We start from the raw sequence: 17,614 nt of genomic DNA, 5'->3' as shown, positions 1-17,614 counted from the left end.
ACTCAATATATATTCTCCTTCCYTAGGATGCTCAATGTGGAGAGGGAACACGAGTGAGGAACATTTCCTGTGTGGTTTATGATGGATCTGCTGAAGATGTTGGCAAAGTAGTAGATGAGGAATTCTGTGGGGAAATAGAGCCTATTATAGAGGGTGATAAGAAGATAATACTTGAGGAAACCTGCACTTTCCCTTGTCCAGGTAACAAAGCTGTTCAAATAAATGTTGCATTTCAAGATTGGTTGGGTGTCATTACAGCTATTAGTGCCTAGCATTRGCCACAGGCAATTAAATCTTTTTCATCTGCTTTGCTGATTGGATTCATCCATCAAATGACCAACAGAGTTACCTTCTGGGAGTGGCTTTATGACAATAAATCAATTAGAAAAAGTACTAGATTTTAAATTTATGAAAGACATGTCTGTCATAGATTGTATGTAAGATGTATATATTTTTTCACAAAATCTGTTGAAATAAAACCTGTTTAACTCTCTAAGAAAGGGTGGGTTGGTTTACAGCTAAATATGAGTGTTAAGCGTATAGATTACCTAACAACCTTATTATTACTTTTACCAATGGCTAAAAACTTGATACCTTTTATCGATGTTTAAGGAAGATAAGGCCCCTTATTTTTTTCTTTAAAGGTTCCATTCCAAATGGAAACTAAAGTTTTGATTTCTGAGCAAACATGAGTGCCTCTAGCTGTTTAACTCTGGATATGACATGAGCTGTCACTGCCTTTGTGAACTGCATCGAAAGAKCTGTTATAAATGATCAGGGCCATGATGCTCATACAGAGAAGGATTAAGAGCATATAAGAGCAGTTTAATTTCCAGTAAAACCCCTCCAGTTCATTCCAGACACTTACRTATAGAATTTGAAGTATATTGCTGTTGKTCAGTAGTCTTAATGATGTRTCTTCAGAAGAAGTGATWAACTCCTTCAGTTCTAATRTAGCTATCGTTTCACACCAGTATTYTATTTTCATTCKCTTGAAASTTTCTTGTTTCCCAGAATTTTTTCCCAGTTCATTTCAGATTGGACTGAAGGTAAAGTTGTCTCAATCAATAGGAATTAATAAAAAAATAGAGGGATTTCCATCACTGCTTTGTACATAGCCTTCCAACCGCATGATTTTCACGTATTTTTTCTTCTTAAATAAAAATTGGAAGAACACAAAGACTGTAGTTATGTTTTCATATTAGTGAATTTTATAAAAAAATTATAACTGCTTAGTGATTGCTTTAAAAATTTTGCTGAGCAGGGACCTGTTCTTCAACAATCTCACATTTAGCCAGCAAGAATAACTGCCCCGTGGGGATGTACTAATGATACGCTCCAACTAATGTTTCCAAAAATCACTACTTGTTTTCCTATTATGTATACATCAGTTCGTCAATTATTCATTTCTTTGCATGCTCTCCTAAGGTTGGCAAATAAAATTTCTTCATTAATCAGGCATCCRGTCAACACAGTACTGATTATATCTGTCATCAGTATAATGCAAGGTAGCATGAATTTTTAATAGCTTTCTCACTGAAATAATGAGAACTAAGAGGTTTATTTATGAGTCTGTGCACAGTCGAGTCCCATTTTCAACTGCAGTTTKAACAAAATGGTTTCTTTGTGTTGTGCCTCAGATCTTCCTTAAATGTTCTTTAGCTGATCATGTTAATTAGTTTCACCAGTATAATTTTATTTTTCAGTTTTACTCTATAGCATTCTACAGATCTATTATCCTAACATGAAGTAGTGGGAGCAGACATTTTAATCACATTTCCATTTCCCTTTCCTGCAAAGAGTGTTCCAGCAGTTGCTTCTACATCTGTTTAGAGAAAATCTGTATGGGGATAAGCAATAATTAATCTTTTTAATACTAGACAATGTTTTCYAAGATCAAAGATGAATTAAAAAAGATACGTAGATTTAACATAAAGCGTAAAAAGCACATATAAAGCACAATATATTAAAATGCACAGAAGTCCAGACATTGGGTGGAGCATTGTAAAGAGATTCACAATGAGAGAGATATTTTGGGAATGCCACAAGAAACTACTGCTTTAAAATAAATAGGTCCTTGTATAATCTTTTTATACTACTTTCTACGACACAGATATTCAGATAGCATCAAAATATTATCTTCCCTTAACTATGAGTCAAGTTTAAAAGMGGAATGAAAGGAACTAAAAAGAAGGAAAATTAATAAACTGTATTTGGACTTGTTTTTTTAAAACATATTCAGTGCAAAAAAACCTTCAAATACAATGATCCTTCATCTTATAAAATTTATCTTTGACAGGGGACTGTTACTTGAGAGAGTGGTCAGAGTGGAGCCTTTGCCAGCTAACCTGTGTAAATGGTGAGGATCTTGGTTTTGGAGGAATACAAGTCCGATCTCGAGCAGTGATCGTTCAGGATTTAGAGAATCAACATCTCTGTCCAGAACAGGCTTTGGAAACAAGACCATGCARTGGTAAGCACCAAAATATATGTAAGCCTGGTTTCCCGTAARGAAAATAATACAGAATGAGCATAATTTTGTTTTCTTTCTGTTCATGGTGTCAATTTTAGGCAWGTGCAAGTTTGATAGACAGAAAYGCACTTAAATTGTTGTTTTTCAGTKATCAACTATAAACAGAAAAATATTCAAGTGGTAACTATCATATCGCCACGTTAGAATTATCATTTTTTTAATACTGACTTTTCTTTTTATATTGGGCAATCAGTCTCCTTATCTGCTTAGTACCATTGATAAAAAGAAAMCTCTCAGTTTTGATACGTAACCAGATTTAGATTTTTCTCTGCCCTTTCAATTAATTAATTAATTGCATGGCAGTGTCATTAAAATGTCTCAGCCATGCTTACCGCTGGTAGTAGTTTCCTGTACAGACATTTCTTGGCCATTCAGAGGCCGGATCAGGCAAAAAGGAATTTTATATTTATAATAGAGAGCTAAGGTGCAGAAGGGCTTCATGGTTCATCCCAGATCATTTGAGATGTCACAGAAGAGCTGAGACATGGAGCCAGATGCAGCCCTGGCCACTTCACCGAGCACTGGGGCACTTTCCTGTGTTACAAGGAAAGGAACMTGACTCCTAAATGAGTTTTGCACAACAGATGGGCCACAACCATTATGAGGTTGATGGAAGTATTTCTTTTGCCCGTCAACTACATTAGGCTTGCTGATAATGATAGTTGGTGTCTGGGACACATCTGGTCTATTCTCTGTGTGTCCAATAAGTGCAGGAGACACTGAGAGCTCCATGTGTGCCGTGCACMCTTCTGAGTTTCTGGATGAAGGAGGAAGGGGCCTACCTAGCTGAAMAAGCCATAAATCATAATGAGCATGGCCACATAATGAGCATGGTCTGCTAATGAGCGTGGCTCCTGCCAGTGGTGGCCTAAAGCCTTGTCATCGAATTTCTTGAAACGTGGATGTTCTCTGTGCAGATGGTCAGTGCTACGAGTACAAGTGGATGGCCAGCCCATGGAAGGGATCTTCTCGGACTGTGTGGTGCCAAAGGTCAGATGGTTTAAACGTCACAGGTAACTACTCTTTTTATATACACAAAAAAACGGCCTGGAGAACTGGTGGATAATGTGTTTCCCCAACAAACTGCAAAAAAATTAAAAAGGGTCTGCTAAAAACACTTCCTGATGTATCAGTCAAAATCATCATCTTCTTGCATATTAAAGGTGTTGTTTCTTTTCCAGAATTATGCAGCATGTAATGCTRAGAGTAAATATAAATACTTACATTCTGTAGTAGACCTGAAATATTTCACATTGTTTATGTTTGGGGATTTTTTACCATAGTCATCTTTATACTTCTAAATTTTGGGTTTCAAGCTTCTAGCCCTRCAACAAATAAAACTTTTATATATTATGGGTAATTTCAATGCTTACACAAAGGCAGAGAAAGCTGCAAAGCTGTATAATATCATCCATGTATGATACACTGCCTTATAATTTCAAAAGATAAAATYTTAATACATTTGTTAATCTAAGTTTATTTCTTTACTTCAATGCCATAWATCTGTATCAGGATACTTCTGTGGACAGCATGAGATGTAGTGACTTTTTGTGCAAACCAAAGCACAAAAAACATGAATTAAGAACAACTGAGATCTCAGAAGAAAATCTTCCTATGTGAAGATTTGTGAAAATCTTTATGGATTTATTTATTGGAAATAAGGATTAATTTAAGGTCAGAGTTATGCATTTGTTTAAAGAATTTTTATATCAGACCAAGTGATAGCAAAAGAATCCCAGAGATTGTAAACACATCCTCAGTGCCAGCCAGAGTTGGGTCAGTCACAGGAGGGRAGCTGTTATTTATGTATTGCCACCATAATACTTCTTGATGATGCAATCCACCACTACTGTCTGTTGTAACACCAGAAATAAGATATTTGTATTATTTTAACAAGGTTTTGAAAAGGAGGCTCAAAGCCTCTTGCAAATCTTACCTTGTGGTGTAAGATGATTAAAACACATCTTGTTCACAACAAATGCAACAGGGCATGATTTATGCACCTTGATTGCTTCCTGCTTAACTAAGATGTTTTTATGGTATGTAAAACTCTTAAGTAAGAATTCTTATCGAGATTCATATAGGATATTATCTATGAAAGGTCCTTATAGGATTTGAAATAAATARCATCTTGGAGATTGTGGCTCTGAGATGTTAAATCAGAACGTATTCATAAATTACAGTCAGTTACTTGAAAAGAATAATTTCTTGTGATGTAATCGAATACAGCCATGTAATAAATTCTAGGAAAGGCAAATATATGACTGTGTGTTGTTGGAAGATTTTTCATAATAACACCTCCAAGGCAGGGAAATGTCAGACTTGTATCTCAAGTCTTGTCCCATTGTATCTTTTTTGTCAAAGTTTGTTTGTACATGACTTTAGTGCTGTGGTAACTTTCTGCTTTGAAATTAAGACTAATGGAATATTCCATAACATGCAATCACTGGTATCCATGCAATGCAAAACTATTTTTCATATGTTTCTATTAAATTCAAAGCTATCATTTACAYGGGTTTTATATAGTTTTCAAACACAACTCTTAAATATAATACTCTGTKGGAACTTCTCTACATTAAATATGCAGTAATGAATGAGATTTTAATTTACATTTATACGTTTTTTGAAAACGTTTGGTATAAGCCACAGTATTTAAGAGCTCATAGATGTGATAGATGCACATACRTAGTTGATTTAAAGATTTGAGATTTCCTATTTTCATTCAGGAGCAACCCATATCTCTGATTACTTTTGTCTTGTCTGCCTTATTCCTGCACATTTGGTTCTAATATAGTGTATTTTAATTTAGATATTATTAAATAACTATTGTGAGTTCTGCTGGTATTTTAAGGTCTTTATTTATTTACTTGCATAATATCATTGTGCTGAATAGTTCTTTTTTACTTGAAGGTGTTATTTCCCWTGGGCGATGAGGCAACTCTTTCCTTCTGCAGCTTCCTTGGATGACTGATATTTTATTACATAGATTCCCACAGGCATGTGATTTGTATGCTAGGATGTATGATTTTCTTTTCTGGGGGTGGGGAAAACTTATGGCAACCAGCAGGGTTTTCTTTGTTCTTCATCAGCCATCCCGTTAACACTTGGATCTACGTAACCACATCTAACTGCATCTGCTATGGTTGTGACCAGCCTCAGCTATCAGGRTTTCACCATCATGTCACACCAGTGTCAAAATGTTATTCCTTYGGGAGATGCAAGATAGGTTGTCCTGTAGCAATATAAATTTTAAGCAATGTGATGCATATTCTTCTTCTATAAGCTAAAAGGAAACACAGGTAGATTCAAACTGATTCTAAAGGTATTTTAAAGTCATTCTGGCTGAAATGATAGTGAAAGCCTGATTGTGAGTGTTGGTCCATAACAATAACTGCACTATATATAAAGATGTAGAAATGAAATCTAGGTCTGTATTAAAAGAGAAAAGACTGAAACCCGCAATATCTTCAGTATTGTAACATTCAGTACATGTTTTACTGATAATACTGCTTTCTTTTCCTAAAAACTTAGACTAACATGAAGACTCACTTCATAAAAGCAAAGCTATARTATTTGTAAAAGTGACCCAGTAGCAGCATTAAACAGATGTCCTTTCATAGACAGAATGAGTTACTTATTTTCAGTTTAAGAGGAAAAGATATAAATAAAAAAAGTTGCTTTTATTTATATTGTGGCCACAGTTTTAATATATAAGTCATAAGAAGGGCCCTAGAGAAGCAAATCTGTTCCCTTGAGTACAACAAAGCATTTAAATTGGGTTTTTTTGTGCAATCCACCAAGGGAACAAAGGGGAAAACAAAAGGCTCTATTGCCAAATATTAGTTCTCTAAAATGCACACAAAGTCAAATAAATTTTTTCATATCCTTACTCTATGCATAAGAAAATACTTGGTTCCAGTTATCCTACACCTTGGAATAAAAGAAGTACTCTTACATTCACATTAGCAATAAGATTGTAATCCATGATATACTGCAGCAAGTAATGACATCARTAATTTCATCAGTGGTGAGGTATTACCATGTGAAAATATGATTTTCTGTCCTACAGGGGGCTGTTTAGTGCTGCGCCAACCAGATGCTGACAGGTCATGTAACCCACCGTGCAGCCAACCCCACGCTTACTGCAGTGAGGTATGTGCTACTGCATTGGAGCATACAACACCCCCRTGAGGGCTTCCCACACACCTCTTGATCACAAAGATTATGCCAACAGAAAGTATTTTCAGATATTTTGTTAGTCATTAATTTGTTAAAATCGACCTCGCACCATTTTCTACCTTTCAATTGAATGTTAAATAATCTCTGTTGATACAGTATGAACTTGCCTAAAAATATATGAAGAGGGACTCTCCAGGCTAGCACTCATCAAAACAGTCTTCTCATCCAGTCATCCATGTTTTTATGCTTTATAGCTCACAGAAAGCCTTGTTTTTCTACTACACGGTGTAAAACACTTGTTCCCTACAGACCAGAACGTGCAGTTGTGAAGAYGGATACACTGAAGTTATGTCCTCTGATGGCACACTCGAACAGTGCACTCTCATCCCAGTGGTGGTGATCCCCACCATGGAGGACAAAAAGGGAGATGTGAAAACCAGTCGAGCTGTGAACCCTACCCAGCCCTCCAGTAACCAGGCAGGACGAGGAAGGACCTGGTTTCTACAGCCTTTTGGGCCAGGTGAAGTCATGCAATGAGCAGTTCTTAGTGCTAAGTGCTGCTGCAGGGGCTGGCATTTATGTTTTTGTGATGCCTAGGAAGACAAGGGAAACCCATAAGAGTTCATTTAATAAGGCAGGCAACGGCTCTGACTGAAAACAAAGGAAGAGACATAAGTGAACCCCCAACCTTCTCACTACCCATCAATATATTTAATGAAATCATATATTCCTTTTAAGCCATTCCACCTGTTAAAATYCACAGAAGCTGTTTGAAATGTGACTTTAGAAGCGAGTTTGCAACAGAGGTTCAAGCCAGTATATTAAGTTTAAGTGTCTAAGACAACAATTCTGTTGACAGAAGAATGAAAAGRTAACACTGAACACTGCAAAAACTAAAGGCWGTTTAAAATTTGCAGCCATGGTATRAAYTGCAGGAAAATAATCAGTATAGGTATGCTAATGCTTTTCTGACATATCCATATTTAAACTAATTCATGCTAGTCAAAAGCTAACCATGTTATTKATATTTAACATAGATATGCTCTTAGTCTCTATGAACAGTATTTGCTTTTAGGATGGACTATATTCCTTAGAGCTGAGCAAAGACTTACATGGAAGAGTGGCATGAAATAGAAGTTATTTCATAAAAAATATGAAGTCCATCGTGTAATCAGACATCAGTAAATATCTCCTAGTGAAATTAAATATTTATGTAAATAAAACTTTAAGTCACGAAATACTTTCACATGAAGAGATATGTTGCTGGTCCMAAATGTTAATAATATGGAAGAGAGCAATTGTTTATCATCTTAAGTGTCTCTTAAATCACATAAAATATTCTMATACACTTATGGGTTAGGGTGTTCATTCATTTCTAAAGGGGTTTTAGATGTTTTTAACTGCAGAATTGAAAGCACTGTCTTTACATACATAATCCATAAAATGTTTCAACTTTAGACTTATGACAGTATTTCTAATAAGCAGATTAAATAATGTTTGGGTTAGAAATTAGAAATACTTATGTTAGATCCCATTAGTCCTACTAGTATTTACTATTATTTGTACTTTGATATTATATTTGATACCTGCAATAAAATGGTCTTTACTCCAAGTACTTTAATCAACAATAAAAAATAGAAAATTAAACTTTTCTGGTCCTCTTTTAAAAAACAACATCTTACCAAATATGTTACCACTTACTCATTTTACTCAACTCCTCCTGAAAATGCCAGAGGGTGTGTTGTAGCAGCTACAGTGACAACAATAAGCAAGTATCGGAGTCACCTTCAACTGTTTAGGAGTGTGGATGCTCATGTGAGCTCAGGGATGRTTTTGGAGCAAGGCACAGTTAAGAWACTTCATGAAAACTCACYAATTTTATGTAATTCAAGTTCAGAAGGACTCATAAGTCAGATAGTCCCAAACATACTCAAYAGAACTAATAGAACTAGTTCAGAAAATCCTAAACATATTCAATAGAACTAATAATTTATGCAGTGAATTTATGAGCAAGTGTGGGACAAAGTGAACATTTTCCAATTCCGAGATTTTGGCTTTTTTGTTTTAGTTTCAGCACTGGATGTTTATTGGAAAGRTTTTGATTTGCTCTGGCATGATTATTTCTTTCCTTGCAGTTTCTAAGTCTATATTTAAAATAGTTTTTTTTTTGTTTTCTTCCACAAATTATATTGCAGCTCCAGAAAGGAAGAAATTAAAACTATCCTCTTCAGTTGTCTGGGCTGAGGAATTACCACAAACAGATGAGTCTGAGATGCCAATTCCCTTGTACCCTTAGAAATAATCTGTCCAGAGGGAATTTAGAAAGCCTGAGTTAGATGTCAGTAGTTGCATAATAGGAATGACCTCATTAACAAGAGTTCCTTGCTTTGACAAAAACAAATAAATCCATATACAAGGTATTGCCAGCCTTTTTTTTCAAGGAGATGTTACTATTTTAGAAGTCAACCTGACAAAAAAAAAACTAAACCACTTACATTTACCAATGGAAATAAGCCAAGTAAAGAGGAAACTAACCTATTTAGCAGTACTCAAGTCTGAATTCCTCTCATTGATATTATCATATCACAGGATATGTCAGGTCAAATCTAATTTTCCATTAATCTTTAACGGATCAGTTACTTCAGATATGTCAGTTATTATCAGTTATAATGTTTCATTAGGTTGATTAAAGTAACCAAGGTAAAATGTTTTGATATTAAYTAGTCTTGAACCACTTGTCCACATGACTGCAAGACTTTGCCTCCCTACAAGCCAAAAAGCCTGAGTTTAACTGCACAGCAATAGAAAGCACTACTGTTTAACAGAGCAATCTTAGACTGATTAACTTCTACTACTATTAGTGTGGAAATATAAACTGCATTGATGATATCTTTTGTTCTACAGAGCTAATGAGGAACACCAAGTGTTTGGTCAGAAAAATCTTAGCTGTAGTTGCTTACATTGAAAATATTCAAAAACTTCACGAAATACAACCTGTACCACTTGCAAGGGAAATAGTTTAGTTTTATGATGATTTTTTTTTAATTATCAGGGAGATACAAGAAGGCTAGCTAACTTCACAGAAAGTAGTTTTTGAAGAGCCATTTAAAATTTTGAAAAATTAGTTAGATAAAAGTAGTAGGTCAAAAAGCATGCACACACACACCTTTAGTTGTGACATGCTCATTTGGGGGCAGAGCAAAACTCCCCACWCCAAGCCACATCATTTTTCCTGGTAGACATGGGTGCATCTGAGGCAAGAAGGCGAGGGGTATGTATACCTGAGCCTGCAGGGACATCATGTCCAAAATACTGCACAGGCTGCACATAAATACAGTCCTTATAAATAAGACATTTGTTCTATTTATGAGCATGGGTTCTCTTTTTTTTGTGTATTTTTGTTTTGTGAGAAGTTATTTATTACAAAAACACTTGCATTTTGTTGGGAAATAGATTTAAAAAACATTACTTTATGCAGTAATGAAAGTTGTGTATATGCAGTTAAGGTAGGGATGAGGTTCAGCATGCTCATGATATTTAAAACATAAAAGTAAATAGGAAGAAAAATAAAAGTAACAGACATTGATTTACCAGAGCTAGCATAGAAAATGATGCTCAATGAGTCCTGGCCTGCTGCACTGCCCTGCACAGTGATCACACTGAGGGATTGCTTGCTACCCCAAAGCTGAGTGCTGGGTATCTCACCTTCTGCTTCTGCCCCAGATCTCAGCTCCATTTGAATTATCCTGATTGCAACTAAAAAGCAGAGCACAGAGAAGTCATTTATTTAATAAGTAATTTTTGCTCAGTTATTTAACAGCATTTACTCCGATTACACTGTAATTGCTAGTTAAGACATTTATTTTGGATTATTAAAGTACTTCTATGCTATATCAGAACTAATAATWCAACAAGACTAACTCAAACACTACTGACTAACATTCATTCCTTTTAGATGGGAGGCTGAAGACCTGGGTTTATGGTGTAGCTGCTGGTGCATTTGTTTTACTCATCTTTATTGTTTCTATGATCTATCTAGCCTGGTGAGTTCTTTAATTATTTATAAAAAAACAGTCCCCACACAGACTGTAATGCAAGTGCTTACATCTGCTGCTGTAGAAACTGCAGGCACTTCTGTGAACTGCAGTGTCGAATTTCCCATGTCATTTTGTCCAAGCCAAGGTTAGCAGATTCTGGTTGTACTCCAGGTGATGGATAACCACACGCTCTTCTGAGGTTAGATGAACTTACAAATGTGGGGTACCTTAGTGTACAGTTTATTTTTGCTCAGTTTGTCTCAGTTGTTATGTTCGGTCTCCAGAATAATTGTATTGTGTCTGTATCACAAAATGCTGAGAGAAATAGCAGGAAGGAAGTTTAGTAACCAGGAAGGTAATATTTTATGTTTGACAATATATAGAGATCACAACCAGAGAAATTTGGAAATCTTTATCATCTTTTTAATATATGAAATAATTTTTGAACAAGTCACCGGTGAGAATGTGCTCCCTGAAGTTTTCTAGGTTCTGTTTGGAATATCTGATCCAAATGACTGTACAGGTGAAAGGTGAGAAAAGTGTGGTAATATACATCAAGCTCTGGGCTGTACTGCGTTAGTAAGCATCTGGGGGGGTTCTGAGTATGTTTTCCATTCAGTAAACTTTGCCCAAAACCTCACTTCTGTCTAGGTAAAATAAAAATTTGTTTGGCGCTTTTTTTTTTTTTTTTGTTTGATTTTTGGGGGGCAGAGGGGATTGGATTTTTTTTTAAGGAAAAGAAAATCCATTAGCGTTCAACTGCACTGCAAAGTATTCGGACTGGAATCTGTGGCTACTGCAAGTCATTGTAACAAATTATTTTATATAAAAAGGTTCCAATTTAAGCAGAGTAACTGACATAGGTGGGATAAGATATTGGACAAGAGGGTGCACAGGCCTGACTTAAAGAAATGCTTATATTACTCTCTAAAACAAGACAAGTACTAAAGCGTGGGTAAACATTCATGTTCCTTTGGCCTGGTAATTTTTTTAAACTATATCAAATGGATTGGAAATACTGCTGGATTAAAATCTAATTCAAGGCTAGACAAGGAATGTTATGGCTAACAACCATACCTCTGCTATTAATGACTGTTTTGATGATAATATCTAGAATTAATTGTAGTCATTCAAGCAAGTATAATGAGATAAAACCAATCAAAAGAGGGAACTTTCCCCTGGAAACCCTTGATGTGTCAAGAGCAGTTTAGGATTTGAGTCACGTAATTTAAAAGAACCCGATTGCTGCTTTKATACATGACCACATATGGCATGGCAGGCTCTGAGTTCTTCTGAAAACTGAGTGATGTTGCAAGAGTACCTGCCAAGGATYTCATCAAGTCACATCAGCACCATAACAGCTTGTTTCTGAACAACTGAGCCTTGAATTAGGTATTGCTTTGTGTTGATAAAGAGGTAATTAGTGGTCCCAGTGAAGGTTTAGGCTTATATCTTTTATAAACAAACAACTGAATGCATTATCAACATGCTCATCTTCCATTTAAGACTGAAATACATCTTTGTATGATAGTAGTTGCTTGTTTTATTTACAAATTATCTTGTTGTTTCAGCAAAAAGCCAAAGAAGCCCCAGAGAAGGCAGAACAACCGACTGAAACCTTTAACCTTGGCTTACGATGGAGATGCAGACATGTAAAATATGACTTCTCATGGTGACAAATGGAGTCTAAATTATAGGAATKAAACCAGAAGGTGTCCAAAGCCACAGGGATTTTCTATGGAGTGGATTAAGTGTTTTGACTTTTTCKTTTTTGTAACTGCACCATAGATAAAGAAGGATGGATTTCATGATGCCTACCGATATTCAACGTATTATTGCTTTACTTTAGACCATCGGCACTGAGAAATCGGGCAGAATCACTGCAGATAGACACTGCAGTTGGAGATCTGTGGTGTTTCCTCAGTCTCAGAAACTGTAAGCACCACTTGTGTCTCCAGAACACTGTAGCTGACATAATATTAACACTTGGAAGCCCCTGCATCATTAACCAAGTATAATCAGTACGCATGACGAGTTTGTACCAAGCTGTCTATGACTCTTTATATTCAAACATAACATATAKACTCAGTTGAACCATATGTATTATTCTATCAGATTATATACTTGATGAAGAGCATTCTAGTGCTTAGTACAATATTAACTTTTAACTGGGATTTACGCACTGAGCAAGTTCAACAGTTTGATAGTTGATGATAACTTGTGTTAACCTGTGTTTCCGAGGGCAATGACTCACTTGCAAAATTCTGTCCTTTTGCCACTCCAAAGTATAAAGGCCTCATGTGTACACCCAGAAAGGAGGCATTCTCAGATTCACTATTTTCTAGTGGTTGCTGTCTGGAAAAAAGATTACCTGCTGTAAATGTTACAATATGTTTCTACTTTCTCTAACTCAAACTGTTGCCTGCATCTTTTTTGCTACATGTAAGGCAAATTTTTGCACTATATTAGTGCAGCATGATATGCACTTAACTAGTATTGCCATAGAAACTGCCTCTTTTCAGAAAGGATAATGATGTATCTTGTGCAAGGAGTGTCAAGTAGACAGGTCTTGAATCCTGAAGAGAGTAGTGTTCAGTTTGGACGGTGACGGGGTGGACTCGGCTCCAGYGTGTGCAGCCGTTCATACTCTACACCATGGCAGTAATACAAGTGTCTAGTTTCTTGCCCCATCTACCTATACTGGTATAGATTGTCCTGCTGGTTTCTAATTGTACTTTGAAGGCTGTTTATGACTAGATTTTTTATATTTGTTAACTTTGTTAGAAAAAAAAAAGAAAAAGAAAAGTGGTTGCCCTGTAATCCTGAGTGACATACTTCTTGTCTAAAAAGGTGTCCTGACTGTTCAACTAAAATAAAATGGTTTTGCTTTTCTTTCCTTCTGTTAGTGAGAGCTTTTTCACTGTTGCTGGCRGTGCAATACTCAGAGATGTTTTGTCTTTTCTAATTAGGATAATCCAATAGACTCTTTTAATTATTCGGTTAAACTCCTGAGTGTACCGGCAACTAAACAATGAGATCAATAGTTCTGCCATTTTAATACTCCTGACTTTTTAAAAAACTCTGGCAGTATGAAAACTCACTGTTAACTTCTTCCATGCTTATGGCTTTTCAGTGCTATGCTTCCAACACGAAGCTCATTGACTTGCCGCTGTGCATGTGACRTGCTTGTTACGGATGTGATCCATGACCTGAGAAGGGTTTTCCTCCTCAAAAGGCTTCTATGTGCAGCCTGAGCATACAAGTGACTGTGCCACTACTAAGCAATACARAACTTTATCAGGCAACCTCTCAAAAATAATTGTTATATAAAGTTCAGTATTAGGTTCTCAGGTCTTTTTTATAACCTAAACCACTTCTGCCTACTCATCACGCTATTTACTCGAGAAGCACCAGTTTTTGCACACTGAAAGAAATTARCTTTGCAAACTTCAGCCCAAATCCACTGAATCAACATCAAATGRACATCAATGGATAATATCAGTTCTTAAAAATCTACACTTTTGTTCTTTGTAGAATAATTCTTGAAACCAATGAGCATTTTGTGGATGYTCAAGAGAGATTGTGGTCCTACTTTAATTCAGCTGACATATTACCAGTGTGGTGTTACTGCATCAAGAACATTACCTTCCTCCCACTGTGTATTCCCCAAATGGGAATGATTAGCAGAGGAACAATGGTAACAATCTTTGRTACAGGTTTAATTTCTCATTTTATGCCTTGATCCAGCTGCAGCTAATGAAGTTCCCTGGCCCCCTGCCACAGCAGTGGTTCATTCACATGTGTTTCAGGACTGGCGTCTTCAGGCTTATATCACTTTGTAAACATCCACTGGAAAAATACAAATCTTGATAATTTTAGTTTTAAGCATTATTGAGAAGAAACAAAGAAAAACCTGGTTGGTTTCTCTTTTGTCAGACATTCAACAAAACATGGAAAAAATACAAAGTATTAAAGAACGATAACTACATGTGGAGACATAAATTTTCATGATGATTCCTGTTGTTTTTAAAGTCTGATTCTGTGTTGTCAAATAGTTTTGGACCAGGAGGGCATTGAGGGAACAGGGTTTCTTTCATTGGCTATGAGTCATCTTTATTTATGATACYGGCTGGTCTTAGCAGGAGCTGTTGCCTGGTTCTTGCCTTGAAGAATTTTATGTCCTAAATCTAAGCATTTAGTAACTTGAAGTTAAAGGTATGACATCTCCTTTTTTCTTACCATATTAAATGGACARACAAAGAGATAGGAGGGTTTTTTAAGTATGTTTGGCCTTTGCAGTCCATGCAAGTATTTTAGTATGTGTTACATTTTATATCTGATCAGTGAATATCTGGTGCACATCTGCATCATACTAGTGCTGCATTTAAAATCTAGAGTGCATTTTTATTATTTTTTTTCTACAAACGAAGTGCATGGAAATTTGAAGCCAGAATGGCTTCCATCATTATCAAGAAAAAAATACTAGGCTGTAAGGAGGGCTGAAATTTTGTGTAAAATTTGCAAAGGTGATTAAGCCCTCTAGCATTGAAACAGAAWCAAATAATAGGTGAATTATCAGTATAGAATGAAAAGCAATTTGCTTTAAAAATCAGAGTGCTTCTAYAAATCCAGTGCCTAAAGCAGCCACTACTGTAGATTATTAGTTTGTGAAAGTAATGTTTCCAGTGATCAAATAAACCATTCAGAAAATAGCAAAGTAGACATTTTCCTGTTGATGTGGTCGTTCATATTTTCCTTTTTAAAACTGTAGTTTCTAGATTATTGTGTCTGCTTTAAGACCTGGAGCAGTTCCTTTTTGAAGCTTTGATGCAACTGCACAAGCTTGTTTATATTTGGTATAAAGCATCCATTTTGAAACCCCCTTCCTCCTGCCAAAATGTAATAAAGTTTTTTTCCGATCTTACAATTTGAAGAGACCRATTTAAAAACTCTATGTGTAAATCACTGTAAAATATACCTTGAATTAAATGGAAATCTGTCTTTTTACCTTTATGTAAATTGTTAAGAATTAAGAGTTTATTTTGCCTAACTTAATTTACTTGAATATTTATTTTGTAGAACGAGGAGGCAGCTGTCTGAGGAATGTTTACCTTTTTTTTTATGTTAATGTTAATTTGTAAATTGTGTAATGCATTTTTATTTTTTAAATTATGTATATTTCTTTTGTAATGCACAAAATGTTTACGTACAACTACTACTGCAAATTTGTGTATATTGTCACTAAGCTTTATTCAGTTAATACAGATGATGTGAAAATGTAACAAGTTTTACATTTTCATCTGGGTTATTTTTACATAACTGATGTATTGCTGACAATAAATATAAACACAAAATCATTTAATGTCTTTTTTTTAATAGATGTAGTATACTATGCTGGGATAGAGTAACAATAAAAGGCAGATCCCTAAAATATGACCACCTTTTAAACAGTCTCTTTTTTTTCTGAAAGGTGTTAGCAAACATATTCTTGTAAAAATTAATCTTTCTCTTTAAAAATAAAAAATACTTTCTGATGTCATGGTAGCAATMAAGTCTCTTGCTCCAATCCTAGTTGACTTTGAAATTTGCAAAACATATTTAGTTGCTTGAAAAGATCCAGTAAATGAAACAAAAATTTGCATCCTTAATTGCCATTTTTATATCAGAAAAAACAACCCTTCTGTGGAGAAKAAGGTGTTGATCAAGATCTCACTAAAAGGCATCTATTCACTTTGAGTAAAGCTGAATCTTTCACTGTCTCTACACAAGAAGAAAAAGAAGTCACTTTGCATTTTGTCATAATTGCTCATATCCTATCTCTGTGCTCTCCAAACCTCAATTTTTTCATGTCCAGGTTTGCTGTGTAATTTACACACCAGATTGTGGGGGGTTTATTTTTGTTTTGTTTTATTTTTGTTTTGTTTGTCCTGTCCTGTGTAGTTAGTTATTAACTACATTAACCCTTCCAGGCTAACCCCTGAAAGCTTTAAACACAATTTTGAGAGAACACAGCTCTGATTCTTGAGGGATTTCAGGATTTTCACAAGTAYCTCCTACCTACATTTTCTGCTGCTTGAATCCACAGTAAAATCACAGAAGCATTGGCCTTGAATTCCCAGCTACAATTCAATAGAGGAATAGAGGAACTTTTAGATAATTTAAATTTGTTTAATTCAATACAGGTGGAATTTTATAAGGAGTTAAAGAACATCTGCCAGAAGAAAATTAAAATGCTCATTTAAACTCTGCAGAAAACAATTCGCTGTGATATACTAATGAAGATTATAGGGTCTTCATATCCAGTAAAGAAAACACTAGGAATTTAGCAATTGTTTTCAAGACTTCTAGATTAGTGGGAAAGGTAGCCTTTATAAAAAAAAAAAAAAAAAAAAAAAAAAAAAAAACCAAACAAAAAAAAAACCAAACAAAACAAAAAAAAAAAACCAAACCAAAACAAAACATTACAGGAGAGTGTTGTTTTTTAATGAAAGGATGCAAATCGAGAGGTAAATGGAGACTTAGATAAGCCTTGTATTTTAAGTTTCCAGTAATATGAAGACCTACACTACTGGATCTATAAAATTACCCTGCTGAAAYGGTAGTGAGCTTGATGAGCCATTGGCATCACTATCAGTTTAGCTACAGAAAGGATTCTCTGAATCTTCTGATTGTTTTCTTAGATGCAGTAAAGCTGGCTGTCTATCCAAAAGCAGGTATTGACCAGGCAGATTAACAAACCAAGCCCCAGGACTGATCTCGACCCCCTTTAGGTAAGGGAAAAGTCCTTCAATCTGTCACTATGGTGAAGGTAAAACATACCCACAGGATCATAATCCATGATCATGCCTGTTGTTTTCCATTTTTA

General features: G+C 35.4%; 1 protein-coding gene across 1 annotated transcript in view; it reads left to right on the top strand.

Moving 5' to 3' along the window:
* The window catches only part of THSD7A (thrombospondin type 1 domain containing 7A), a 192,247-nt gene extending 176,055 nt beyond the window's left edge, over positions 1-16,192 (top strand). The window contains exons 23-29 of the mRNA XM_057372134.1: positions 27-201; positions 2,300-2,473; positions 3,451-3,546; positions 6,603-6,685; positions 7,022-7,232; positions 10,668-10,755; positions 12,321-16,192. Coding sequence (XP_057228117.1) covers positions 27-201; positions 2,300-2,473; positions 3,451-3,546; positions 6,603-6,685; positions 7,022-7,232; positions 10,668-10,755; positions 12,321-12,405 — 912 coding nt within the window. The 3' untranslated portion in view covers positions 12,406-16,192. The remainder of the gene's footprint in view (positions 1-26; positions 202-2,299; positions 2,474-3,450; positions 3,547-6,602; positions 6,686-7,021; positions 7,233-10,667; positions 10,756-12,320) is intronic.
* Positions 16,193-17,614: the final 1,422 nt, after the last annotated feature.

This window comes from Malurus melanocephalus, unplaced genomic scaffold (genome assembly GCF_030028575.1).
Source record: "Malurus melanocephalus ecotype Western Australia unplaced genomic scaffold, MMel_1.1 scaffold_164, whole genome shotgun sequence".
Lineage (NCBI taxonomy): Eukaryota > Metazoa > Chordata > Aves > Passeriformes > Maluridae > Malurus > Malurus melanocephalus.
Note: the sequence above shows the minus strand (reverse complement) of the source record. Positions and strands in the feature narration are given on the sequence as shown.